General features: G+C 43.6%; 1 protein-coding gene across 1 annotated transcript in view; it reads left to right on the top strand.

Annotated features, from left to right (window-relative positions):
* The first annotated feature begins 462 nt into the window (after positions 1–462).
* The window catches only part of Epsti1 (epithelial stromal interaction 1), a 97,996-nt gene continuing 70,663 nt past the window's right edge, over positions 463–27,795 (top strand). Inside the window, 4 exon segments of the mRNA XM_032918086.1 lie at positions 463–962; positions 21,892–21,950; positions 23,493–23,576; positions 27,672–27,745. Coding sequence (XP_032773977.1) covers positions 784–962; positions 21,892–21,950; positions 23,493–23,576; positions 27,672–27,745 — 396 coding nt within the window. The 5' untranslated portion in view covers positions 463–783.

Here is a 27,795-nt window from a genome sequence, read left to right as displayed (position 1 = left end):
ATGCCAGAGCATATTCCAAGACCTACGTACAGAATTAGTCTTGTAAGTCTGGTGTTTGCTTGTTTTTAACATTTCGACGTAGCTGGATCACTGGAAGCTGTGCCTAGGGCAGGCATTAAATCCGTCACTTTTTGAATGTTTAGTCAGTCACTTAGCAAGGCTAGCAGGCTATCGGCTCTGCCTGGCCCTCAGCTTGCTTCTCCAGCTCTGTTGGGTTTTTTGTTTTCTTCTGATTTCACTTTCCACTTCCTCTAACAGCCAAACAGCAGTCACAACTAACAAACAGAACTATTCTTCTTCAGTTCCATAGATTTTAGTTTTTGTCCTAATCTATGGGGACTCAAGGTAATATGTCACCAGTCTCCAGCTTCCGACAGTGACCTCAAATCAGGGACACCCCACCCGTTAAGCAGCTCCTAAAGTATTTCCGGGATTCTGGTTATTTTGCACCAGCTCAGAAGCCGCCCCAAGGCTCATCCTAATGATCCTTGGTGCTCTCTGCGGTGGCTATGAAGCCCTGAGCCCACTCATTCGCAGGGAGCTCAGTTCTTCAGCCTGGCTGAAGGCAGGCTCAGGCTAGAAAGTCAGAGGGCGCCTGGGTAGAGAATGAATGAGGAAGTTCTCTGTGGGCCCTGAACCCAGCCGGTGGTTAAAGAGAAATCGAAACTCAGCTGTTAAAACCGCTCTCCTTGTTCCTCAGAACCCTTTCCTCGAGCCTCCTAGAAGCCCTTACCAGCATCCATCCCTCAAAGGCTGCGGCCAGGACCCCACGGACTGTGGACCATGTACCCCCGCAGTAGGGTGGTGGGCCCAGGCTTGGGCACTTCCTCCAGCTCTCGGGACCACGCTGGAGCAGGGCAGCACGGGAAGCTGGACCTGCAGCAAAACCAGAGACAGAGTTTGGAGGTGGCAGAGCCCAAGGGCCCTAAGTTGGAGAGGCAGGGGCATGGTGACCAGAGGAGGTACGTATTTGCAAGTTGCTTTGGAAACAGGAAGTCCTGGCTCCAAACATAATCAGGGGCCAGGTACTTTTCTGGGCTTTGGAGTTTGAAATCACAGAGGCTTAATAACAGGGATTTTGAAAGAGTTATATATCATTTGCCTCTTTAAAATCACTAGGAGTTGATTTATTTTGCCTCGCACCTGCCAGTTTGCAGCCCTTTATAGCCTGTTCTCACCCCCACTCCACCGATAATTATGACTGGCTCCAGGATTAAAGACAGATGTATGCAACCTGGCCTTTTTATTCTTTATGAAAGCTTTTCTTAATTGGGAAAAGGGGGGAGACTCTAAATGGGACCACCATGCCAGAGCAGAAGCAAGAAGGAACGTGATGCAGAGCGTCCAGATAGCCTTCAAGCTATCTGGAAGTTCTCTAATGGTCTAACTTAAAGTTTCCATCAGTACAGCTGGGAGTGAGGCCCGCAGACGCTCAAGACCGGAAGGCAGGTTAAGCAGGAACACATAGGAGTCGTTCATTCCTGAGCTGTAGTTTAGGGACTGACGATGGCCTCCCGAAAGCATGTTATGTAGTGTCGGCGACCCTCTCCTTGCACCGGGTGGAATGGACTCTCTTTTTTTTTTTTTCACTCGGCACCATGGTTTGAAGTGCTGCCCCGGTGAGTTAGAGCTGTACAAACGGTTTTATTTTTAGTTTCCCGCTTTGCAGCGACTTCCTTGTTGCAGGAAAGAGGAATGCTGGTTGCCCAGGAGAAGTTATGTAACCTTCTAACCAATACACACTAGCACTATTGTTTCTTCCATCCCCCATGCAGTTTCTGAAGGTACCAAGGTTATAATACCGTGCAGTGTAGTTACCCTTAGATGGGGCAGGTGGTCTGGGAATCGATCAGAGATTGTGGAATTTCTCCCGGAAGAACTGGCATCTTGCCATAATAGAAGTTCATTAACTCCAAGTCACATGTATACAAGCTGGTCTCACGCTTATGAGTAATTAATGATGAAAACTCCTTTCATTAGGAAGAATCTATGTAGACGTTAAGCACTTCTCTGTATATTCTATCATTCGTAAGCACTAAGCCATTGTATCTTTCTGTCCTCTGATTTGATGCTAATTTCCCCCGCATCTTGCTGGGGAAACCCCACAGAAAGGAACTGTTTGCTGCTAGACCACTAGAGAACTTCCTGAAAGAATTCAGTTGCTTCAAGTGAGTTCGTAGTAGTCAGCAGGGTTAGAGGGTGCTCTCCCTTTTGGCTGTTTAACATCTGGGTGTTTGGACCACTCTGGATTCAGCTTGTATCTTTATCCACTATGCCAACTTTCTCAGTGGCTTCCTTAATTAAACTGGTAGGCAAGGGGGCTTGTGGGAGAGATAAAAAACATCTCAGTAAAAGCAACAACGAAAAATTAGGAAGGTCTTACTTACCTGGGGGAGAGAATTTAGAGGCTTTGTGTGCGTGTGCGTGTGCGTGTGCGTGTGCGTGTGTGTGTGATGGAAAATAAGAAAGGATGCTAAGTATCTTAATAGTTCATTTGTGTGGTAAAGGTCACTTTAACCTCATTTGTGGGCAAACTTCTTCCTTTAGTTTATTTGGGCAACGGATCCAATGTGGGGATTACAGTCATGTGCCTAGTCGATGAGTTTAAGTTCTGATTCTATGGGTACTTGCTTTCTGAATAACACGTTTAGCTATGACATGCCTCCATTTTCTCATTACTAGAAGTGACGTAATCACATCCTTTAAGCCAGTATTCAGGAAATGTTGGAGGCTGACAGCCATGACTTCATTTAACAACCCTCTATTGATGATGATGCTATCACCCTCAGATTGAGAAAACATAGGGACTTAAAATACCTTTTTACCAAATAAAATACACAATTTGACATAAGCTAGAGTCCTTTTAAAAGAGGGAACCTTAATTGATAAAACGCTCCCACCTGATTGGCCCAGGGCAGGCCTGTGGTGCATTTTCTTGACTGGAGACTAACATGGGAGGCATAGCTCACTGTGAGTTGTGTCACTCCTAGTCCTGCATGCTATGGCAAAGCAAGCCAGGAGAAGAAGCAAGTAAGCAGCACTCCTTCATGGCTCCTGATCAGCTTCTGCTTCTGGGTTCTAGCCTTGAGCCCCCGCCCTGACTTCTTTTGGTGATAGAGTATGACTTGAGAGTTGTGAGATGAAATGTGCCCTTTCCTTCCTGAGCTGCTTTCGGTTACGGCGTTCTGTCACAGCACCAGAAAGCTAAGGCAGAAATTGGTACCAGGCCGTGGGGTTTTGCCATGGGAGACCTGACCCTCTGTTTTTGGGAGGATTGTGGAAGGACTTTGGAATCCAGAGCTTAATGAACTGTTGTGGGCACTTAGGAGGTAATGCTGAGAGCAGCACAGATGAAGGAAGCCTGACTCTGAGGTATCAGAGGGAAGCTTAAGAGTCCTTTAAAGACATTACCAAGGCCATTTGAAACTTTGAATTATAAAATACCAAAATGAAACCTTTGCTTTGCTGGGACTGAAGAATCATCCGTGATTAAAGAGACCAGCATCCCAGAAGTGAAATCCTCTGGGAAACATTTGGCAGAGTCAACCTAGAAGCTGTGGTCCAGAGGTGGCCAAGGCTGTTCCTTGTACTTGCAGCCAGACCTGGGCAATGTGGTACTTTGGAGTCATGAAGGGGCTGTGGAGAGAGGCTAAGGCACAGTAGTAGGTGGCAGGGTTAGGGTCCCTGAAGAGAGCCCAGCAGAGGTTGTTGGGGAAGGTGCAGCCCAGTTCAGTGGGTCCCCAAGCATTTGGAGAAGCCAGTGTCATAGGATGACTGCCAAGGACAGCAGCAGCTGTGAAGGATGAGTCCAAGAGTGGAGCTAGCTGGCCAGACCCTCGGAGGCTGGAGGGTTCTGAGTGGGGCCTCAGAAGCCATTGGACTTTGGGTTTGCTTTGATTTGATTGTGACTGGGCCCTGATTCTTCCTTCTTAGATCTAAGAAATTGTATAATTTTTCTTTTTTCTTTTATTTCGCAGGAATCTACATCTAACAGACTTTGGACTTTTAGAGAGATTTTGGAATTTTAAAGAGACATTTGAGTTTTACAAAGACTGGGATTGTAGAGAGACTTTGGTGTTTCAGAGAGACGTTAGATATTTTAGAGAGACTGGGCATTTTAGAGTCTAAAGTGCTTGAATTTGTAATGCTTGTGGGACTTTTAAAGTTTAGAATATGTTTTATGTTGTGATATTGATATTAATGGCATCTTGGGGACAAGAAGAAAGGCTTTGGCGTAACATTGATGTGTTTGCATATAAAGTTGACAGGAAGTCAATGTGTGGGGAGTTCTGTGTCAACTTGACAGAAAATAGAGTCATTTGGGAAGAGCAACCTCAAATGAGAAAATGCCCCTAACAGTTTGGCCTGTGGGCAAGCCTGTGGCACAATTTCTTGATTGATGTTCAATGTGGGAAGGACCAGGCCACTGTGGGTGCTATCACCCCTGGGCTGGTGGTTTTGCGTGCTATAAGAGAAGAGGCTGGGCAAGCTATGGGCAAGCTTCCTCAATGGCCTTTTGCTTCAGTTTCCCGACTCCATGTTCCTTCCTAGAACTCCTGCCCACCATGTCCTTTGATGATGGACTATGACAAGGAGATATCATTAAAATAGCTGCTGTTCCCCCCACCCCTCACATTCCTTTTGGTCATGGTCTTTATTAGAGCAATAGAAAAGTAACTAAGACAACAAGTTAAAAAAAATCTATGAAATTCTTTAAAATCAGTGATTCTTACTCTGTGACAGACTGCCAGGTAGGGTAACTTTTTTTTTCCCCAACTTCGTTTGGATTTCAGTTATTGCAAGCGTTTTCATATTGGCTTTGAGAGTTATTTTTACGTGATGCTATGTACCTTGTCCCCAACTATTATAAACTATTCACACAGATTTAAAGAGAAACCAAAGGCGTGTATAAACTTGTAATCCAAAGCAATCTTTTGTCCTCTCTTTTATTATTCTGCCTGCTTCTAAGCAAATTTTACCCATATCTATATGGATCTGAAAGGTACAAGTTTCCAGCCTAATGATATCCAATTGTGGGCCGTAGGCTCTTGTCTGTGTTCGTGATAAAAACCTGATGCTGTTTAAGGAAAAGTAAAAAGACATTCTGAAAATGGACCTATCACGTAGAATTTTACCCTATAGCAGTTAACTTTAATATAATTTATACCCAAATTCGGCTTACCACAACACATTTGTGGCCTGCTGTATATGGAGTACTAAAGAGATTTGAAGGTTGAGCAGCAGTAACAGCAGATACTTATGAAGCACTTACTGTGTTAACACAGTAACATCATACATACTAACAACCCGACAGTCACGCAGGGTCTCTAGCCCTGGATATTTTTAAAATACTGGAACAATTATCTACTTAGCAAACTTCATAAGATTTTTTAAATCTATTTGATGGGACAGATATTTCTGCAATAATTACACAAATAAATCTTTATGTGTGCTATAAAGGAAAGCCAGTGTCTGAACTGGTTTCCAGGGCAGGAAAGTATTTCCTAAGATAGGATATTTACACACACTGAGACCTACAGGAGAATGAGCTGTGTGTGTATATGTGTTTGCTTTGTAGGTTGTGATGATGAGATTGCCAACTTGACAGGACTTGAAATTATTTAAGAGACAAGCCTGCAGTTAGACCTGGGGAGGATTATTCAGATTAGATTAGCCTCTGGGCATGCCTGTGGATAATTATTTTGATTAGGTTAATTGAGGAGTGAAGACTCACCCTAAAGGAGGGCAGCATCATACTCTGGCCTTGGGTAGAGGGTTGCATAAAGAGGAGGAAGGTAGTTGAGTCCAGTCAGTATTCACTACTTTTTCTTCCTGACTGAATGCAATGATATCCGCTGTCCTCACTGCCTTGATTTCCCTGCTGTGATGGACTTCACTCTTGAACTGGGAGCTGAAATAAAACTGTGGTGGTTTGAATGAAAATGGCCTTCATAGACTCCTATGTTTGAATGCTTATTTCCAGTCTATGGAACTGTTTGGAAAGGATAGGGAGGTGTGGCCTTATTGGAGGAGGTATATCACTATGGGTGGGCTTTGTGGTATAAAACTTCCATACTATTTCAGTTAGCCTCTGCCTTACCTCATGGTTGCTACCTCATAGTAGCTCTCAGCTACTGCTTCAGTGCTGCACCTGCCTGCCTGCTGCCATGCTCCCTGCCCTGCCGTGGAGGTCTGGGACTTTATTCATCTCTGCTCTGAGATTCTCAAATGTTTGCTTTTATATATTGCCTTGGTTGTGGTGTTTTGTCATGACAATAGAAATGTAACTAACACTAATACTTTCTTTCTTGAGTTATTTTTGTCTTGTTATCCTGTCACAGTGGCAGAAATAAACAACAAAATTTGAAGTTCTCTCTCTCTCTCTCTCTCTCTCTCTCTCTCTCTCTCTCTCTCTCTCTTTATGTTTCTTTTCTTATTTTTTCCTTGTTTGCTTGCTTGTTCTGGCTTTTAGAGACAGAATCTTTCCAGGTAGCCTACAATACCCTGAACTCATTATGTAGCCCACACTGGCTTTGAACATGTGATCACTTTGCCTCAGCTAGATTATAGGCATGCTCCACTGCCCCCAGCTTTCAAGCAACACATTGGTAGTTATTAGAGCCTATAAAAACCAATTTACTATTTCCTCTCCACTACAGTGCTCCAGATTTCAATTTCCTGTCTCCCTATGATTAAAAGAGAATAAGTTTTTTTGCCAGTAAATACTAAATGGCATGAAAGCATTGGGCTTATTCTTCCTGGAGATGGAGAACTGGATAGTGCAGAAGTTTCTATTAACGTTATGAAATAATACTACCCTGGAAGAGCTCAACGATTGTCTTAATGAGCAATGTTCCCAATGGCTCAGTATGGATGGTTATTCTTTAGGGGATTATTTAACTCAGCTCCTAGACAAGGCCCATAAGCAGTTAGAAAGTTTGTAACATAATAGTGTTTAACTCTTAATGACAACGATGCAGTTCAACGAGCTGGTAGATACCTCAACTACTACCAGAGTCTAATAGCAAACTAATTAGTTGAGCTCTGCTTACACAGCTTACCCTTGGAATGATAAATGTGCTCGAGCATTGTAATATTATAGTAGCACAATGCAGATTAGCTATAGCCTCAAATAAGTGGAGTACCCCTCAAAATAATTGCAAAAACAGAATAGAGAAGCACCAAGAGAGCAATCAGCTGGGTTGTCCATGTGTACTAGAAAAGTCCTCTACCCCTACAAGTCAGTGGGACTCTTCTAGTATACGTGAAGCCCTAAGGCCAAGCCAGTATCACCAGGAAAACAAAACAAATAGGAAAAAAAGTACTTCACATGACAAACTATGCATTTAGAGACATGAACATTATTGAATTTTATCCTCAAAATAAATACTTTACCACCTGACAGATGAGGAAAGTAAGTCTTGGAAGAGTAAATGAGTTTCCCAAGTTTCCATTGTTCTTCTTACTCAGTAGCTAGAACTCAAACCTAGGAGTTTCTACCAAGGTAGAATCTACTCAGGGGCCAGGGGAGGAAGTAACCTCAAAACTACCTGTTTATTTATTGTTTTGTGTCCACATTAAGGAAAATTCAGTAGGTCAAAGAAGCAATAATGTGGTGCTTACTCACAGCTTTTCAGGGAGAAACAATTTCTTTAGCCACCTCAGCCTTGGTTCATGGCAGAGACATCTATACAAAAGTCAGATTAACAAGAGAAAAAAGTATTTAGTAAGTTATGTTTGACACAGGAGCCTTTAGAAATGATAACACAAAGATAAAGGGAAATATATATATTGGTAACTTTTCTCCTTATCATGAAAATTGCTTGACCAAAGCAACTTAAGGGAGGAAGGATTAACCTTGGCTCCTAGTTTCAAAAGGTACAGTTCCTCATGGTGGGACAATTTCATGGTAGGTGGAGTTTATGATGAAGGCTTGTGACAATGTGACTGCAGAGAGGACAAAAAACAAAACAAAACAAACAAACAAACAAAAAACAACAGCAAAACTGGAATCAGAACAGAAGTATCCATAATTTTCAAAGGTTTGCCACAAGAACCCTATTGCTACCAGTCAGGCCCCATCTCTTAAAGACTTTACACACTTTAAAAACAGTGTCACAAGTGGGTAGAGAGATGGCACAGCAGTCTAGGGCACTTGTTCCCCTTGGAGAGGACCTGGCTTCAGTTATCATCAGTATCTACATCATGGCTTGTAACCATCAGTTACAACAGTTCCAGGGGATCTCATATCCTCTTGACCTCCAAGGGCATCAGACATTTGGGTGGTGCACATACTTATATAAAGGCAACATGCCCATAAAATGAAAATTAAACATCTAAAATAAAAATTAAAATACTGCCACAAGCTGGGCTCCAAGTGCCCAAAGCATGTCCCTGTAAAAGACATTTTGTAGATAATCACACACCTTATTTTTTAGCCATACATTTGAGAAAGGATGAAGAGTTTGCAGCTATGTGATTGGTTGGAAAGGGTTAGGAACTAATAATCCACTAAACAAAGGAGGCCTTTTCACTTAGCTTCTTCACATTACAGAAGTCCATCGTGGTCTGTTTTTAGGGGTGGGGAAAGACAGATCTTCCTGCTTCTATCTTCTCAAATGCCAAGGTGCAAGGTGCCAATACTTTGGAAAAATGTGCCCTGAATCCTATCACCATTTCTAAGTTATTTTTTAAATGACTTAGATGTGTGTGTGTGTGTGTGTGTGTGTGTGTGTGTGTGTGTGTGTGTGTGAGAGAGAGAGAGAGAGAGAGAGAGAGATCTCCTTTTCTATGATGTTTTCTACAGATGCTATACAGATTTGTCACCTCCTGTTAGAGTAGCTTATTGTCATTGTCTCTAAGCTACCTCAAGTACATGGTGATTTTTGATCGAAGCCTACATTGAACGATTTGTTTGATGCTATGACCTAGATCATGTATGCAAGCTTAGATTTTTCCCAACCCACTTTATTTAGGGTTCTTAAATGCTTCAACCTCCCTTCCAGCCCACTGAGCAGAGGTAGAGGAGGAAGAAGATTTATAGGACAAGGGGGTTGTAGACTGCTTAGAAGTAGTTCTTCAGGGCAATTCTACTCTTCATTGTGAGGATACCAGCATCCAGTCCAATAGCAAACACTAAACTTCAATTGGCACAATCCAACAGAAAACTGCAAGGCTCCACCAAATCAGCAAAAGGCAGTGGAAGTGGCCAGAACCAGCCAGAATACCACAAATTCTTTGGCTCTTTGCTCTCTACAAACTCAAGACAAATGAAGACCAGGAAACACCAGTGAAGGACAGCAAAGTGTTTCATGGTGTTGCAATGCAAGAGCGACCTTTCTCTGTCTGTGGGGTTCTATTTATGTTCTTTCTAAACATCATGTGCACTTTCAAGGGTCTGTTTCAGTAGTACATCTCATGGCCTCTTACAAGATAGCTTCCAGGGAAATATCACTGGACCCAACCAAGTTTTTAAAGAAACCATACTTCCACTTCAACAGCATGTATGAAGATATATACAACAGAAAAGAAATTTCACAAAACAATTCTCACTACATGTGACGCACTGACATTTTCTATTCTTGTGTGTGTGTGTGTGTGTTACATACATGTGAGTTTGCACATGTATGTATATACATGAGGTAGCCAGAGTAGAGGACATTGGGTGTGTTTCTCTATCACTCCTATCTTACCACTCTGAGGTAGGGTCTCTCACTGAATTATAAGTTCACATTTTTTTAAAATTTAATTTTATTATTATTATTATTATTTTATTTTATTTTATTTTTTGCCTAGGCAAGGTAGCCAATGAGCTCTCTGGACTTGCCTATCTCTGTCTCCTCAGTACTAGGATCACAAACATACAGGGCAGCTATGCCTAGCTTTTTACATATGTGTTGGGGATTTGAACAAAGGTCTGTCCTCATGATGGCGGAGTAACTGCTCTTACCCATTAAGTAATCACTCCAGTCTCCATTTTCTATTCTAGTCCATTAAAAATAAAATCATTGCATGATTTCGTAAAGCATTAGTGGTTACCACCTGCAGTCTGAGAATCTCCGCTCAGTGCACAGGAGTTTGTGAGAGTGGATGGAAAGAAAGACATTTTAGTTTTTAGTTTGACAAGATCAAATTTACCTTCCTGTGTATGGAGGAGGGTATAAATTACGGTCCTGTTAGAATGAATTTTCAACTTTTTTTTTTTTTTTTTTGTGCTAGCCCCTGCTCCTTGATGTGGTATGCATTTGCGATCTGCCAAGTCTCGGGGAGTGATTTTTTTGTTAGAGTACAGTATCATCAAAAATGTATGGACATTTTTCAAAAAGCCTTTGACAGCTGCAACAGTGAAACAATAAATCAACAGGATGACGAGAGCCCAAAGAACGCATAATACCTATAATAATCAGTAGAAGTGTTACAGAAATGAGAAAAAATGAAACTTAGCTCAATTACACAGTAAGGTGACTAGCTTCAAAGTCAGGAGAGTGCCGTGAGGTTATGGATATTGTTAAGGTTAATTGCGCCTATTCAGAATGTATTTGAATCTGAGACAAAAGCTTGGGAGAAAAAAATAATCCAAAGGAACAGACTGCTTTGGGAGGTTTGTTCTTCATCAGAAAATCAGACATGACAGCCCCTGTGTTCTGTAATGTTTGTAGTTTTCCCTCCAGATGTGAAGATTAAAAAACAATCTATTAAAGTAATGTAGAAAAATTCAAGATATTTTCCATCATTAAAATCCAAGGGGTAGAGCAAGGTGTGGTGGCACATATCTTAGCACTGAGGCAGGGGGATCATTAGTTAAAGTCCAGTCTGGACAACACCAGTAGGAAGACATCTTGAAAAGAAAGGAAGGAAGGAAGGAAGGAAGGAAGGAAGGAAGGAAGGAAGGAAGGAAGGAAGGAAGACAGACCACTTGTGCCCTTTAGTTTCACTGTTAAGTGATGGTGATGAATCCTTTTTCTTTTTAATTTTTTTGCCTTTTTTTTTGAAATACGGTTTTATATAGTTCAGGCTGTCTTTGAACTCAGAATCCTCCCGCCTCTGCCTCTCAAGCACTGATATTAATCCTTCCCATAATAATCACCATTTCCTCTAGACCATGAGACATTCTCTAAGGCAATATGCTCAGACTTCAAGGAAATTGTCCTAGATTAACAGTCTGCAGACTGTTTGTGACTGACTCCAGGATAAGGTGAAAACAGGAATTAATGAAAAGAATTGAAATGTGAACATAATTAGGTGAATTCCTTGGGTATGATGATGCTTTTACGTCTGAGTAGGATAATGTCTCCCCCACTCCCCGGAGGTCCATGCTAGAGTGTTTAGGGATTCTATACCACATGGTTTGGAGAGAGAAGTAACTGTGTCAGGCATTCAGAACTGATGACTACAAGCAGAGAGTGATGGTCGCTGTCTTACTGACGTGGCCTTATCTGTTTATGTGCACTGTGGGGATGGAACCTGGGCCCAGTATATCCTGGACAAACATTCTACCCCTGAGTTGAGTACCCCCCCACCCCCCACCCCCAGCTCAAGGCTTATTAGGATTTCCAAATAAACAGTTGGGGAAGAGCACATCCTAAAGCTTGTTTTGTTTCTCTGCTGCTTTTCCCCTTTTCTCTTTGGAACCCAGAGCACTTAAAGGAAGATTTTTCACAGAGCTATGTACTCACGGCTTTGCAGTTTATTGTAGGTCTATTTTATTTCAATAAATTAAGGAGCGAAGCCTGGGCTCAGGACCATGTTGCCGCTTGCACGGTAACACCATTTACTAATCTTTAAAGGTATCTTCCTCATACACCATTTTGTATCATGCAACGGGTCTTAGTCCTTCTGGGACACATGGGAAAGAACTGAGAAACTGTGGCATAGATATTAGAGTGAAGAACCAGAAGCAGGGGAATGAAAAGAATTTAGACAAACCATGTCTATGAAAAAAAGATACAGAAAGGGATTAATTCACAGCATGAGGAGATGGACTAGTGATGGGTGAGGGTCTAGTACTGAAAACAGCCATCGTATTTATCATATATATCAATGATTCTGTTTGCAAAACAGACCCTTCACACGGGCATTCTAAAAAGTTTTGTTTAGGTTTTTCCTACAAGATATGCCTGAAGGCAGCAAACTGAGGCTGGTACAAAAACTTCGCAATTATGGTAGAACAGCGCTGCTCTTTTTTAACTTTTAAATTTTTATATACGTGCATGTGTGCATGTATATATGTATATATACCACATGTGTGTGGGCACCCATGAAAGACAGAAGACGACACCAGATCTCCTGGAGCTGCAGTTACAGGCAGTTGGGAGCCATGGCATGTGGGTGCTGAGAACCGAACTCAGATCCTTAGCAAGAGGAGAGAACAGTAGTAACAACGTAGCCATGTCTGTCTCCAGCTTCTGTTACTTTCCGATATTATTTTTCTTAAATTAAATTTACTATTGTTGTACCATGGCATGTGTTCAGAGGTCAGGAATACTTTTGGTAGTTTTCTTTTTCCACTTGGATTACAGGAACTAAACGCAGGTAGTCAAGAGCTTATGTGGCAAACACGTTTTTACCTGCTCGGCCATCTTTTTTGGACCCTGAAATTATCTGAAGCATTTTCTACCTATGAAGTGGATAATCGTTCCCATTTTTAAAGTGGAAAAAAAAATAGAGCAACGAAGTAGTTTGCTCAAAGTTGTTAGTTAGGGAGTAGTGGTTTGAGGCTGGACCCAGGCGGATTGGTTCTAGGTCAGCAGTAATGTGGTAGCTTTGTAGTTAGAGGGCAAGCAGACTGTTGAGCCATTCGAGCATCAACTGTAACCCCAACCCTTTCAGGAAGGGAAATGCAATCCAAAGCCTAACCATCCCACCTCCAGTTAAAGTCTTCTCAGTACCAATATGTCAACGCCCCAGTCAGCCATGCGGCAGCAATTAGCTACAAGCTTATAGCCTTTAGGAGGCACTCTGATAGGAGGAAGTGAAGATGCCACCAGGGGAGGGGCCAGCATCTCTTGTAGTTTGAAAACAGGGGAGAATGAGGTGGAAGAATGAAGACTGATCATATGATCTAGAGTGACGAGTCTGTGGCTCTTTGGAAATTCGAGTGAGGAGCTGATCCATGGAAGGAACTCTAAATGGGGTCAAGTTCTTGAGCTCGAGTGATTATTGTAGAGGTTGGTTAGGGTCTGCTAGACACTGCTCTGTGCAAACCTTCGTTTGGTACAAACTATAGGACTTTTTATAAGAGGGAATGTTTGAGAGAAATGAAATAACCTGAGGGTATTAGGACATGCTATGGAGCCATTTGAGTATTAAGCATGAAATGTTTATAAATGTTCTCTGTTTAACAGAGAAGCCTTTTAATATGGAAAATAAGATCAAAATTGTACTTTAAATATGATTTCCAGCTGTGTAGAGAGCACATCTGGGTGTGCTGATACACACCTGTAATCCTAGTACTTGGGAATTTGAGACAGGAAGAGGGTGGTGGGTTTGAGACCAGCCTGAACGGCTAGGAAGTATGAAGCTAGGCTGGGACACAAAGAGATTTTTGCCTCACATGAAAGCAACAGAAAGGAGAGAGCATAGACTGAATAGAATTTCAGCCAAATAAAACGTAACTGTAATCTCTGAGAAGTGGGGTTTGAGTAACTTTTAAATGCTACTTTCTACATTGCCTTGTATATGACTTTAAAAACTAAAAGTAAGAATTTCACTCAGGTACCCTTTGCATGGACTGAGATATATGTCACTAGCTGTGGGGATTCTGGTTTTATGTGCTAGAGGTAACAACATGTAAGGAGTCTTAGTTTAGTTGGGTGAAAATCAAACGGAGAAATGGCATGGCCTGTTTGACGGGTAAAAGCTGTAGGCAGCTGTGGGGCAGCTGCTGGTCTGCTCTGCTGACTTAATCTTTAGAAGGTAGCCTTTGCCCAGCAGCTTGCTCTCTTTAAACTTTTACTTCAGATTCTTATTTTCTGTATTTCTGTCATCGTTTTGAGGGGGAAATCTTACTATCTTTCTTAGCTAGTGTTGAAGTCCGAGGCTGAAGTGTTCATCCAGCATCCCGAGGACCTGAGAATTTGCTCATACGCTCCTTTGGCCAGCTAAGCTAGCAGCTTCTAGGGATGCCTAACTGGAACCTTGGGAGATGCGCATACTCTTTCCAAGATGGCGACCAGACTGCTTACCACCCACGGTAATAATGGTAACGTTAGTTGGGCATGATGTCATATACCTGACACCCGAGCTCTGCAGAAGCTGTAGCTGCAGAATGGAGAGGCCAGGGCCAGGCTGAGCTGCATCCTGAGACCCTGATTCATACAACAAAGAAAAACCTAACTATTAAGTTTCTTAGCTGCAAGCAAACATGCAGGGTGCTCCGCAGCCAGCGCACTGCCTGCCCTCATCGGAACCTGGCATCCGAGGTGGTGCGAATTCAGTAGCTGCTGGCCATGCTGTGGGCTGTGTTCAGAGGAGCGAAGCCTTCTGTCTCTGACCGGGAGCCTCCAGTCTTCTGTCAGTGTCCAGGAAGTAGCCATAGGCTAGTTTATTAGCTTGTAACAGTCACATCAACATCTCACACCTGACACATAGACTGAAAACACAAATTTCTTCTAATTTTTCCCGAGGAAGAAATTTTATACATTTTATAAATTTACCCATCACCTGGTCCCAATCTCAAAAAGGGCGGTTCTCTGTATTTTTTTTTTATGGATATTCTTCATATCTTTAGTGTTAATTGTTCTCGACAGCTTTCCATTTTTCTATATGTATAGTGTTTATTGCATATGCTTTTAAGTGAAGCCACGTAACATTTCTTTTCCACACTGTGTAACTGTGCATTCCAGCTGCCTATCTTGCCTCAGTTAAATTAGTAATATGGGCATAAACTATGTATCAAACCATGAATCTCTGGTAGGGTGTGCTTTTCTAGTCTGTGTAAACTGGCCATATCTTATCAAGACACAGATGCCTAGGCCGTGAATTTATGTGCCTGCGTATGTCTATTTTTCTAATGTGCACAGAGGCTTTCTATCCACAGAAAGTCCTGGGCTCTTGCTTCTCTTTATCTAGCACGTTCTCCTTCTCTTTTCCAACAGAAGCCGGGGGTGGGGGGTGGGGGGTGGGGGGGATACTATTGAAATAATTTCTGTGAGCCCATCCACACTAGAGTATGGATGCTGGATCAGGGCTCGTTGAACGCCACGGGGGTCAAGGGTGATCAAGCCAGCACTATCTTGTTTGGTTTTTGGCTTGAGAATTTAGACTGAAAAGGAACTCTTAACAACTTAAGTGCTTTGAAAACCTTGAGTTATATTGGTTAAAGATGATAGGCCTCATGGTTTGGAGAGATGCCTCAGTGGTTAAGGGCACTGGTGCTCTTCCCCAGGAACCTGGGTTCTAGTCCCAGTACCTAAGTGGCCGCTCATCTGACTCCCCCTTCTGGTCTTTTCGGGAACTGCACATACACAGTCTACAAGCATACATGCAAACAAAACCTGTACACAAAATGCAGAGAGTGAAAATAAGTAGTTTAGCATCTCCACACCGAAGACCTTAAAACAGAACCAACATGGAGTCCCATGTAACTAGGGTGCCTTTCTTTCCCCAGACGTTCTCCCCCTTGCTAATTGTGTCTCAGATGAAAATTTCCTTGAACTATAAAAAAAGCAATCGCTGGGGAAGGTTCACTTTTGTGCTCCTTAGTCTCGTTAATAAACGAAATTAGAAAAGGACTCAAAAGGAAGCTTGAAGGCAAGGTTTTTAGAGTTTAAGAGAAAAACATGGTACGGGTTAGATGATAATCACGACAGCTGCCAGAGATGGAGGCAAATGCTTATCAGCTGAGGCATGGGCTAGAAATAAAACTTTATTAAAACAGAACAAAGCTCTCTGGAGAGTGGGCGCGAGTTAGTGAGCTGAGAAAGAGCATCCTGGCATGGGGTGAATGTTGTTTTAGATCCTTCCCTCTTGCCTGCTTGTACATTCAGGGCTTTCCTTCACACAGTTTCTGTTCACTGGCTGCTGCCATGGGGAAGAAGAGCCTCCAGTCTTGCTCTGAAGAGGAGCGTCTTGGCACGCTCATCTTGAGTCGGCCATTTTAGTTCCTACTCTCCATTAAAGCACCTAGGCAGGCTTGCTAGGAGAGCAAACTCCCCGCATCTATTATTCAGTTCAGAGCTGTCTATAAGTCACTCATCTATCCCTTCCTGAATTTCTGCTATCTGGTACATTTCGTTTTTCCAATCAACCCAATGCTGGTCTTAATTAGAAATTTAAATTACACTGGGTACAGTCTGCACACTCCAGGGGATATATGTGTGTAACATCTTTGCCAGCCAATATAGTTTTCACAGCTTGCACACAGCAGGTTTCCATAGACTGCTTATTGACGAGATGCCATGAAAATGGCCCGGAAGTGTACACGGGAGAAGCCCCGGGTAACTGGCCTAGTCCCACAAAGGAAACATGGCTAGCTCATCTTTTTCCTCAAAACATTTTCTTGTGTGTGTGTGTGTGCGCCCCACGCATTCATATGCCTGTGGAGGCCAAGGGTAGACATATATTCTTCAATTGCTTCTCCAGTTGGAGTTTTGAGAAAGGGCCTGTAGCTGAGTCTGGGACTCACTGATTGGCTAGGCTGGCTGCCCAGCAAACCCTAGGGATCTGCCTGTCTCTACTTCCTTGCGCACCGGGGTTACCTTTCTGGGCTTTTTACACAGGTTCTGGGGATCTGAACTCACATCCTGATGCTAGCCTCCCTCCCTCCCTCTTTAAAAATGGCCTAGAAAAGATCTTTATCTTTGCCTTAGACTTGTTTCCCAGGCCCGTCTCTCTACCTCGTGGAAGTGCGTGGTTGGAAATTGGAAACAATTTTACCAACAGATATTTCATTAAATTTCAATGAGATAATTAAGGAAACTCATTCTCAAAAATATATATTTGTTTCGGCAGTTTGCATGTTGCTTCATTAGGAAATGACCAGAATGCTAAGCCGAGGTTACTTGAGCTTGCTGGATCTCCAGCTCCTGAGTCTGCTTGGTCAAGGAGCTGCCGTGGAGCTAAGTGGCAAAGGTCTGCTGTGGGTGGGAACTAATTGGTTGAGAACATGAATAAATTATACTTGCTATTCGCGTCAAAAAAAAAAAAGAGTTCAGAGGGAGGAGATGAATACTTTTGATCTCTCAGGGCCTTGCACTCTGCCACACAATATTAAAAATAAAAAGCATGTTCTTTAGACTTACGTGCCTCTTCCTCCTGCAAAAAGCAGAGATAAAAACTAAACCACTTGGCTGTGCTTTCGTATAATAGGATGGTTTCGGTTTGGCATTTCCAGCCAATAAAATATTGCTAAGGCATTCTCTCACATAAAATACGTATCACTAGGACCACTGTTAGTGTTAGGCTAAAATACTTTTGATTAAAATCCTTTACTTTCAGGGCTGGCTAGCTATCTCTTCTCTCTTTTCCCATTTACAAGGTGTATGGGTACTGTGCAGCCCTGCTCCAGGACAGTTCCTCAGATGTGGAGCCGAAGAGGGAGAAGGATGTAAATAGTCCTACCAGGTTACGTTGTTTTCCGTGCGATGAATACTAAGTGTTTTGTCTCTGACCCAGGAGTCTCATGCCTTCTGTGATTGACAGATGCTGCTGTTTTGTCATCAGTCTTAATCAGGTCAGAGACTATAATATACAGTCTTTAATAAACAGATTCCCCCATCCAAAGCTCGTCTATAATTTATATAAGCAGAATGATGGGTTTGGAAAATTCCCTGTGAAATTTTCTTAGCAAACTTATTTGCCATGTCTTCTGCGTGGCGTTCTTCGTCCCGCAAGTTTACTGCTGTTCGGGGTTCTTTGTGGGCCTCCTCTGCTTGCATCCCTGAAGACTTACGTCGTCCCCCTCTACTTTGTCATTTCGCTCTAGCACCCGTTCCGATCTCCCTGCTGTTGAGCTATGCTGGCTTCTTGAATTGTTCCCAGCTGAAGTATAAGATGGGTGGAGATGGTCATTACGTGTGTTTGGTCCCTCTCCCCCGCCCTGTAAGTCTCCAGCATAGAGATTCTGTAAGGTTTCTAAGTGTTCATATTGTTTGGAAGTATTTCAAGTTACAGGCAGTGGGACCAGCTCTTATTCATCAACACATGAAAGAAAAAAAAACCATACACACAACGAAATCTATGAAGACATAATGAAAACTCAAGGCATTTGCAGTGCGAGAAATCATCGCAGTAAATGAAATCCGCCAGGCCTAGAAGGACAAATGCCACATGTTTTTAAGTTGTATGCACACGTGTGTGTGTGTGTGTGTGTGTGTGTGTGAGTGTGTGTGGTGTGTGTGTGCATGTGTGTGAGTGTGTGTGTGTGGTGTGTGTGGTGTGTGTGTGTGTGTGTGTGTGTGTGTGTGTGGTGTGTGTGTGTGTGTGTGTGTGTGTGTGTGTGTGTGTGTGTGTGTGTGTGTGTGTGTGTGTGCATGAGCCCAAGTGCATGTGTATGTCTGTTTAGGTCATAAAACTAGAAAGGAGGTCATGAGAAGTGAAGAAATGTTAAGGGAAGTGGGAAATAGGGAAATAGAATGCATGTAGTGAGGAAGCAAGATGAGTGAGTGACTGGGAAAAGGGAGAGAGAAGCCAGTGGAGGAGGACAATGAGTTGTAACAAACTACAGTGACACGTTTGCATGAAAGTGCTATGACTTAGTATGCTGAATTGACTAATTCATAAAGGGGGTGGGGGTGGAAGTAAGAAAAGTGGGGGCATAATTTAAGCTTTCTGTGTTAAATTGAAAAAATCAGCTACAGTTAGTTGGTATGGGTTAAAAGCCATGACCTCTGAGTCAGCCCCGTTGTCAATCCAGTGGTCTTTAGCATATAGCTTAACCTCTGTTTATCAAAAATTTATCAATCTCTAAACAGTTTTTGTTGTTTGCGTGCGTGTGGATTTGTTTTGTTTTTATTTTCTGTTTTTGAGATAGCATTTCTCTATGTAGCCCTGCTCATCTGGAACTTGTTATAGAGACCGGGCTGGACTCAGACTCACAGAGATCAGCTGCCTCTACGTCTCCAGTGCTGGGATTAATGGTGTGCACCACCACACGTGACCTTGGTTGTCTTTTCATCAAAATACTCCAAGACAGTTTCTTGGTGCTTATGTGTTGCTATAACAAGATACCTAAGGAGGGGAATGCATTTTAAAAAGAGAGACTCATTCGGTTCACAAATTTGGTGGCCCGAAAGTCTCAAGAGGATGGTGTCGGCACCTACACACCCTTGATTGAGGAAGGTGATGAGGTAGAAGAAGGAAGCGGGTATGTGCAGAAGATCCAGCAGGTGACTAGCTTAGAGTCACAGCAATACTTAATACTTACCCAAGCCAGTCCTGAGATGCCCAACCCACTTCTGTAAGGATGGCATCAATCCATTGCAAGAGCAATGTCCCCATGGCCAATAACATCTCTTAAAGGCCCTACCCGCTCTAAACACCAATACAATGGGGATTAAGCTCCAGCATGGGTCTCAGTGTGGACGAACCATGTCGGAAGCACAGAAGCCGTGACTCTTCTACGGGAGTGGTTCTTTAAGTGTGGCAGCGCTCTGTTCATCGCTTTTCCTGTTGCTGTCGAGACGAAACTAAAAGAAGAAGGGTTGGTGGGAGGCAGACGGTCACACCGAGTCTGCAGTTGGGAAGCAGAGAGATGAACACTGGCTCTCTGAATACTTTCTTCGTTCCCCGTTTTATTCCATCCACGTTTCCGGGTGGGTGATCCCTCTTTAGTCCACCCTCTGGGGAATGCCCCTGCAGACTGGTCCTGAGGCACTTGGCCTAGGAGATTTTAAATCCAGTAAAGATGACAATGAAGATTAGCCACTGCAAACATCAACCCCAGAACCTCTTTTTTTAAATGCCTGTTATTGAGCCTCGCCCAAGAGTCACTGAATCAGAAACTCTGCCCTTTAACAAGCCCGCCAACAAGCCCTCCAGGTGATTCTGATGTATGGTAAAGGTCAAAAGTTGCTGATGTGAAGCATAGGCAAATCCCCGGCCTAGACTCTGCATCACAGCCCCAGCACTGAGAACGGCACAGCAATTTCACAGTTGGCCTTTAAAGCCAATGCCTTGCGTTTCAGCTCTAAGGCTCCGTAGTCTGGCTCACCATTGCATCCTGCTGAAGTTCGCAGATACTACTCACAGGATTGCAGCACCCCCAGGGCCTATAAAGCAGTGACAATTGAGGAGTGAGAAAGTCTTTCTCGGGGTGATCAAAGACTACGCAATAGATAAGGGATTAATTTCTAGTGGCAGTCTCCTAATTCTGCATTCATAACGTTGTTTGAGAGCTAGGCTACCCATGCACCATCTGCTGATGTACGTTAGGTAATTGGGCACCCAGCAGCCCCATTTGCATGCAAAGGTGGTTACACACCTCACATTACAAGTCTAAAATTAAAGTCCAGGGTGAAGCTGGCTGAAGGCTCACGGCACCAGGAAAAAAGAACGAGATAAGAAAAAAATGACTTCGGTTAATCAGCACTTTTGGCCTCTATTGTTCCATCTTTGCTAATTTGCCTGTAGAAATGGTACATCCCAGGTAGAGGAGAGCCTTCTAAGAGTATCTAGGGCTTTTGTTTAAAACATATATTTACAAGCTGGTTGCATTTATCCACAGTGTATTCTCCCAAACTGTACCCAAATGTATGCTGTGGTCTACTGCTGTGCTATAATTTTGCTTTGCGAAGTATCCGTGCTCTGCTAGGACCACACGCATTGGCTCAAAAAGAGCCACTCTGGCACCGGCTCTCAGCCGGGATCTATGACACCGCACTGCAGCAGGCAGCCACCGTGTGCCAAGCACCACGCCATAGATCTGGAAGACATACCAGTGCAGTCCACCTCTGCCCTTAAAGGTTCACTGTGTTTTGGGTATCTCAGTATTCCTGGCAGTGTGGAATATTTCTGCTTACAAAAAAAGGGTCCGGGGAGATGGCTCAGTGAGCAAAGTGCTTGCTGGGCACACATGAAAACCTGACTTTGGATTCCCAGCAGCCAGGGGAAAGTCCAGCAGGAACTGGTGTGCGTCTAACCTCAGAGATACAAGGGAGGGATGTGGAAGGAGCAGAGATGGGGGCCCTCTGGTCAGCCATTCTAGTCAAAATAGGACTCCAGCCTCAGAGAGACATCCCACCTCAAAAATAAATAAATAAATAAATAAATAAATAAATAAATAAATAAGGTGTTGAGAGACAGAAGGTACTCAGTGTTGGCCTCAGCTCCTTACACACCCACGCACAGAGAAGTGCACACAAGTATTATATACACACACGTTTGGACTGCACCTGCTAAAAGAAAGAACGAAGATAAAAGCGAAAAAAAGAAATTCTTTCTTGATTCCCATGTTCAGAGTGTCCATACTTCCCTGGGCTCCTGATTATTTATGTTCAGCCTGTGTTTTCAGGAAAGCAAGGAGGCTGGGGGATCAAGGCTTGTGAGACTAGTAGGCTGGTCACGTGGGTCACAAAGAAGACGTGGCTGCGTGGCAAACAACGTGGACTCTTGTTTGTATGAACGAAGAATACCCAGATGCCACCGTGTTTCTCTTTTTCCCAAGGTGGGCCTACAAGAGACTTGGGGTTGATTGGCAAGTGCCACCTAGAGTAGAGTTGCCCTACAAGGACAGTCTCCCCAAAACCTGTGCTGGTGGAGATCAGCAGGAACCAGTCACCTGGCCCACTGCTTTGCGTCTTTCAACTAGATTGGAAGGTAGCAGAGAACAGAACAAGCTCCTAAGAAAGGCTGCCTTCAATACCTGTCTAATGGTATCAGAAGGGAGATGGTCTGGTGCCTTTGAGTCCTTAGGGAACTGTCATGATGATAACCACTGTTTTCCCTTCGTTCCAGCACAGGCACATACACCCTGATAGCACCGAACGAGACCCGGAGGCAGAAGATACAGAGAAGTAGGTTTCACCCGACACTCAGAATGCTTCTCCTCTTTATAATGGGTTTTTAAAAAGTATTTTCATTTCCTTATTTATAGAGACTCATGGGATCTTACTGAGGTCTTTTTAAAAAACTTTTAAAATTACTCTCATAAAAATTATTCTATTGCTAGCACTTAAATTTGTTTCTTTACATTCGTAACAGAGCTCATGGTATGAGTTGACTGTTAAGTTTTGGATTTGTCTTGGGTTTAAACAACTTCACACCTGTTGTTATTGTTTGGATCTTGTCCCTCATATGCCAAGTAAGTTGGCGGTGATATTTTAATGGTGCTGTGAATAGCTCTGAAACAGACTAGCTACCTACCAGAAAGATTATGAGGGAATTTGTACCTTTTAAGAGTGTGTTCCATCCCTCTTTAATGACTTATTTTGGCCTCTGTATTCTTATCCTTCCGATTATGTCAATCTACCCTCTACCGTCTTACCTTATACAATCTGTATAAGCACTTTTCTTCTAGATCCTTACCCGGAGGGCAGAGAGCACACCTTAAACTTTAGCCATACTCCCTGTACTTAGGGCATGAGTAGCAGGTTTAATTGAGCAATAACAAATGCTTCTTTCTGACAGTGTAGCATAATTTTTAGTTGCAAGGGGAGATAACGTTCACACGGGTCACCAGGACCTTGTGTAACTGTCCACGTTGGCCATGTTTCCAACTCTGGGATTCTAGGCTCTCTCTTCTTAGGTTATTGGTAGGGAATTCAGTGGCTCATGAGGCCATCATGGCATAGCCAGGAAAGTAGTTGTCCAAAGGGACCACACTGGACAAGCAGCAACCTGGGTGTTCCAGTGACTCAGTCTAGCAAGTGACAGTGGTCTTCAGTGACTGTGGGAACCGCAGACATTTACCCAACAGAACCCCAAGGTTCCAGCCTCTTGCAGGCTTCAAGTTCAAATGTCTAACAGGGACTAAACTGGGAGATTAGGTTATGTGCCAGAGCAACAGAACTAAGTCTCCCAGGCGCCCCCTGCTGTCTCAAGCACTGAATATTTGGGAATGAAGAACACCAAGACCCAGGGCAGAGCCTCCCTCCTCAGAGCTTCAGCCAGCTTGAGTAACATTAAAAGTAAAACAAATCTAGCCATTAGAATTCTTTGAAGATGTATGTTTGCCCAGATCTTATTGACATATGAATATTCTAGTTTTTGTACACATTTGCTATAGAAAAGCTTTCGAAATAATTCATGAGATTTTAAGAATGTCCCTGTTGGCAGGGGGAGGGGGGAGTATTTTTTTTTTGTGTGTTAGTAGGAATTTAGCTGTTGTTTAAATTTGTACCTTCTGTGAGGACACTTAGGAGCTGTGAGGGGTGGGTCCCGCATTACTGGGGGAGGTGAGAGGGCTGGGAGGTATCAGCTTTTCATGGTCATTGTTTCCCCAGTTTTGTTCTGGAAAACTCATTAAATGCTGTCTGCTGGGTGTTTTAAGGTGTGGAATGACCAGGCTTCTTTTCAAACGCTAACAATCGATGACTTGCTATTTCTCACCTGGCTAGTTGCTGAGCAAGAACTGGCGGACTTGGAGAGGTGGAAGCAACAGAACAGGGCAAAACCAGTCCACTTGGTTCCTCAAAGGCTGGGTGAGTGGCAAACGGAAAGCCAGAGTGGGTAGGCAGGGTCCTTGGCAGATCCTGCCAAGACCGGCTGGGTCTGCCTTCCTTCACACAGGAAGGCTTGGTTTATGGTAGTTCTGCTGGAGACGGAATTCATCTGACAGGAAACATTCAAATGTGCAGGTAGATTGCTGTCTCTGGCTCTCTGTAAGGAGCAAATGCATCTGCCACAGTTGCGTGGGAATAGAGTGATGGCTTAATTGGCAAATAATTTAGAGCCTCTTAGATGATCAGCTCTGAAGAGAGCTTACCTGGGGCGCTGCATATGCCCAGTCACAGCACTAGTCAGGATGCAAGGGAAAAGCCATCACAGCACATCCATCCTGGCAGTTAGATGCTAATGTGATGAAACTGAAGGGTGAGTCGATTCTGAACGCAGAATGAGAGCGAGCTGGGGACCCAGGTGTGGGTATACAGATGATGCCTCTTGGGTTTTCATGCTAGGGCTGGGGGGGTACATTTGAGTTGGCAGGGCAGACGCTCCCAGGGTGATGGGCTGTTTAGATCTCCTGTGTGGGGTTTCAGGCCTTTAGAGGGGCCCCAGCCCCTAATGGGAGTCATTTACTCCTGCCTTGCCTTCTCTTCACAGCCAGCTGCAACTTAGTGCATAGAGGCGTGGCACAGTTCCCGGTACTACAAAGATACCTTGAGGTAGAAGCCACCTACTGCCACAATAGCCTTAGAGATATTGGGGTGCGGGGGTGGTGGTGAATGTGGAAATCTCTTAATGAATAAAAGATATAAACTATAAACATAACTCCACACATTTCACCTTTAGCCGAGTGAGCCAGACTTGAGGAATACAGTCCAAACCCGTCCTCCTTAACAGGTCCTCTCAAGTGCTCTCCCATGGTCTTGAGGTGGAGTAAGAAATTGCAGGATTATTTTTTCCTCCTTTGTTATTTGAGACAGTTTCATTCCAGTAATTAGCACTCAGTCCTAGGTACAGGCCAGACTCCAGGATGACTTTAGATCTGTATTCTTTTATGACATCCTCGTTAGAACTGCAGACAACAGCATCGTATCCCTTCTCTTCCAACTCAGGAAGACAGGCCGTCCATGAGGCAGCCACTTCCTTTCCAGAGATGAGGTCTTGCTGTCCTTAACCCAGCTCTATGACAGCCTCAAGCACGGGTCCTGAGGACCCATCGGCCACAGACTGGTGCGCCTTTAGGCTCAGATATCCTCAGGTTCCCCTGTGCTCCTAGGAATGTGTGTTGAGGGTGATTTTCACTGAAGTTCTCTATCATTCCAGTGAGAAGCCTTTCTTTCCCAAACACAATCATGTTGCTGTAAAATCATTAAAAAAACCAACCAAACAAACAAAAAACAAAAACCCCCACTGTCTTTTATCCCACACTAGGTCTGACACCGCAGTGCCCCAAGATATCTGGTAGACATCTTCTCAGTCAGCAAAGCCTCTCACTCACTCTGCTCCATCTCATATCACACTGGCTTCTCTCTGAGCCTGGCAGCAATCTCTCTACCCATCTAACTCCCAAGGCAGGCTTCACCATGCCAGAAACACACATCCCTACTCCGTGGTGGCCCAGCGTCTCTGGCCGCCACACACTCTCTTACACTTAAATCGCTACATGAAAGAACACACAACACAATAACCTCCAATCCAATTGATAAGATATAATTGCCCACCTAAACATACAAAGCCCTGCACACATCCGTCCCTTAAGAATGTTCATAACAACCTGTAAATGTACAGAGTGGAATCTTAACATCCGCCTTCACGTTCTCTCTGTGGCTTCCTCCTCTTCATTTCAGTCCCCTCCTCTTCCTCTAAAACTTCTCTCCCACCCATCCTTCCTTCTCATCCAATGACAGGCCTCATTCTGTCTTGTTCCTGCCTTCACCTGTATGACACCCTACACAATCACAGAGGAGTTGGAACTTAGAAAGACAATCCTGCGTCAGCATTCAACCTCCCTCACGAAACCTTTTTAATAAGCCAGCGAGAGTTTCCAGAGCAGACTCTGCAAACCTGTTTTTCAGTTTTTCCTCTGGATCTTTCTATGTGGGCCAGATGCCATTCTACTTTGGAATCTGGAGAAGCTGCTACCTATTGCAGAAAAAACAAGCAACAGTTCAGATTTTTTCCTGTCTGTTACATGAAGTATTTAGAAATAGCTAGGCATGTGTCTTTGTTGGGGGACAGGTGGTCTGAAAAAGCAATTATAAAATGTAATAGATCTTAAAGTGAGTTTTGAAAAATTAAAAAAAATCATTTGGCTTCCTTCACTTTTTAAACTATTAATTCCTCACCTGTGTCTCTATCACTTAAAACTTTGGAATGAGTGAGAGTAGCTTTAATTATTCCTGCTTCTTTCCCGTCATCCCTGACAGTAACAGAAGGGTACAAACCAAACTGGCCTTGTGTCCGTCAGAAGAAAACCACCTTTAGTGTCCTTATCAAATTAATTATAAACACCTCAGTAAATATAAATTGTTTTCGTGTAACTTCCGTGACAGTGATTCTGAAGGAGAGCTGCCATTTTTAGTAACTAAAGCACCAGAGAATTATCACAAAGAAGTCTTTCTTTTTAAAGGGAAAGTGTACTTATTTTTATTTTTTGTGTACTGGTGTTTTGTCTGCATGTGTGATTTGCACCACCATGTGCATGCTGTGCCGGTGGAGGTCAGAAGAGAGTGTCAGATCTCCTGGAACTGGAGTTACAGATAGTTGTTAGCTGTGATGTAGGGTGCTCGGAACAGAACCCACATCCTCTGCAGGGACAGCCATTCCTCCGGCCCATGAAAGGAGTCCTTCAAATGTAATTACCAAGCTCGTCTAAACACTGAGAAATCTCTAAGTGGCTGCCCTTGGGCTGGTTTTCAGGCTGTGAAGCTTTCTGGCCCCAGATAATTTTAAGAATTGGAGCAAATAAATCATTGTAAGTCCTTGTTTTTATCTTGAATACCATTTCCCAAAAGACAGTGAATGGCCTGGATTAACAGTTACTATTATATTTTCATTATACTCTAAAAGACTGGAACAAAAGCTTTCAGAGTACTTAGCCATGAAGGGAGTACCTACTGCCCCTCTCCCATGGCTCAGGGCAGAAGAGGATGCTGAAAGGGTATTGGAACTGAAGGCTGTGGATAGCTACAGGGAAACATTATTACCTGGACACAGGAGGAGGCTGCACAAATAACTCAAACTGGCCAGGACAGCATGCACAAAAACTTGTGTGAGCTCAAGCCAAATCTCAGCATGGAGCTGGGAGCTGGGAACACAATTCTACCCCAACCACAAAGCTATTAGCAACCATTACTTGCTGGGGGTGGAGAGGGAGGGAGGGAAAGAGAAGTGGGGAGAGAGGGGGGAGAGAAAGACGAGAGAGAAAGAGAGAGAGAGAGAGAGAGAGACAGAGAGACAGAGAGACAGAGAGAGAGAGTTAGTTTTCTCTAAGCATGCAGTCATTGGTAAGTTGACTGTTCTGCAAGGGGAGACCACACAAACAAGAACATTTGGGCAGCACAACGGGGCTTGAAGGAATTAAAAACTAGGATGCACAGTTGGGCAGGTAGGGAAGAGGGGTGGTCTGAGAAGAGTTGGGGGGAGGGGAGATGAATATAACCAAAACACACTGTACAAAATGCTCAAAGAACTAATAGAAATATTGGGGGAAAGGAGTGGGTAATAAACAGCACATACATCTGTAGTGCCAAGAATCCTGAGGGTTCTTATGCAGGAGGAACCTTCTAGAATTCTTAGTAAAGGCAGAATTGCTTAATGTCTGGTGTGGGCCTTCAGGCATGGTTTCAGGCGAGGGGAAGACTTTAATGTTTATGGTGGAAAACCCCAGTGTTTCCTTCCTTAAAGAATAAAGTCTCATCTCCCCACTCATCAGTTAGCTTTTAAAGTGACTGCCGCTCTTAGAGAGTGTTTGAAGATGACTGGTTGTCCTCTGATGTACAGGGGTAGGGGAAACGTCAAGTCACACTGCTGGCTTTTCTTGCATTAACTAGGACTCAACAGCTGGCCTTGCAGCTTAATGCCCCTGCTTTACCTTCATGGCTTATTTATTTATTATTTATTTTCATTAGGTGGAAGCCAGTCTGAGGCTGAAGTCAGGCAGAAACAACAGCTCCAACAGATGCGATCTAAATACCAGCAAAAGGTCAGAATCCATTTCTTCTAGTCTAATTTCGTCAACAAGTTTCAGCACCA

Source organism: Rattus rattus, chromosome 12, assembly GCF_011064425.1.
Source record: "Rattus rattus isolate New Zealand chromosome 12, Rrattus_CSIRO_v1, whole genome shotgun sequence".
Taxonomy (NCBI): domain Eukaryota; kingdom Metazoa; phylum Chordata; class Mammalia; order Rodentia; family Muridae; genus Rattus; species Rattus rattus.
The sequence above is the reverse complement of the archived record's forward strand: the minus strand, read 5'-3'. Positions and strand labels throughout refer to the sequence as shown.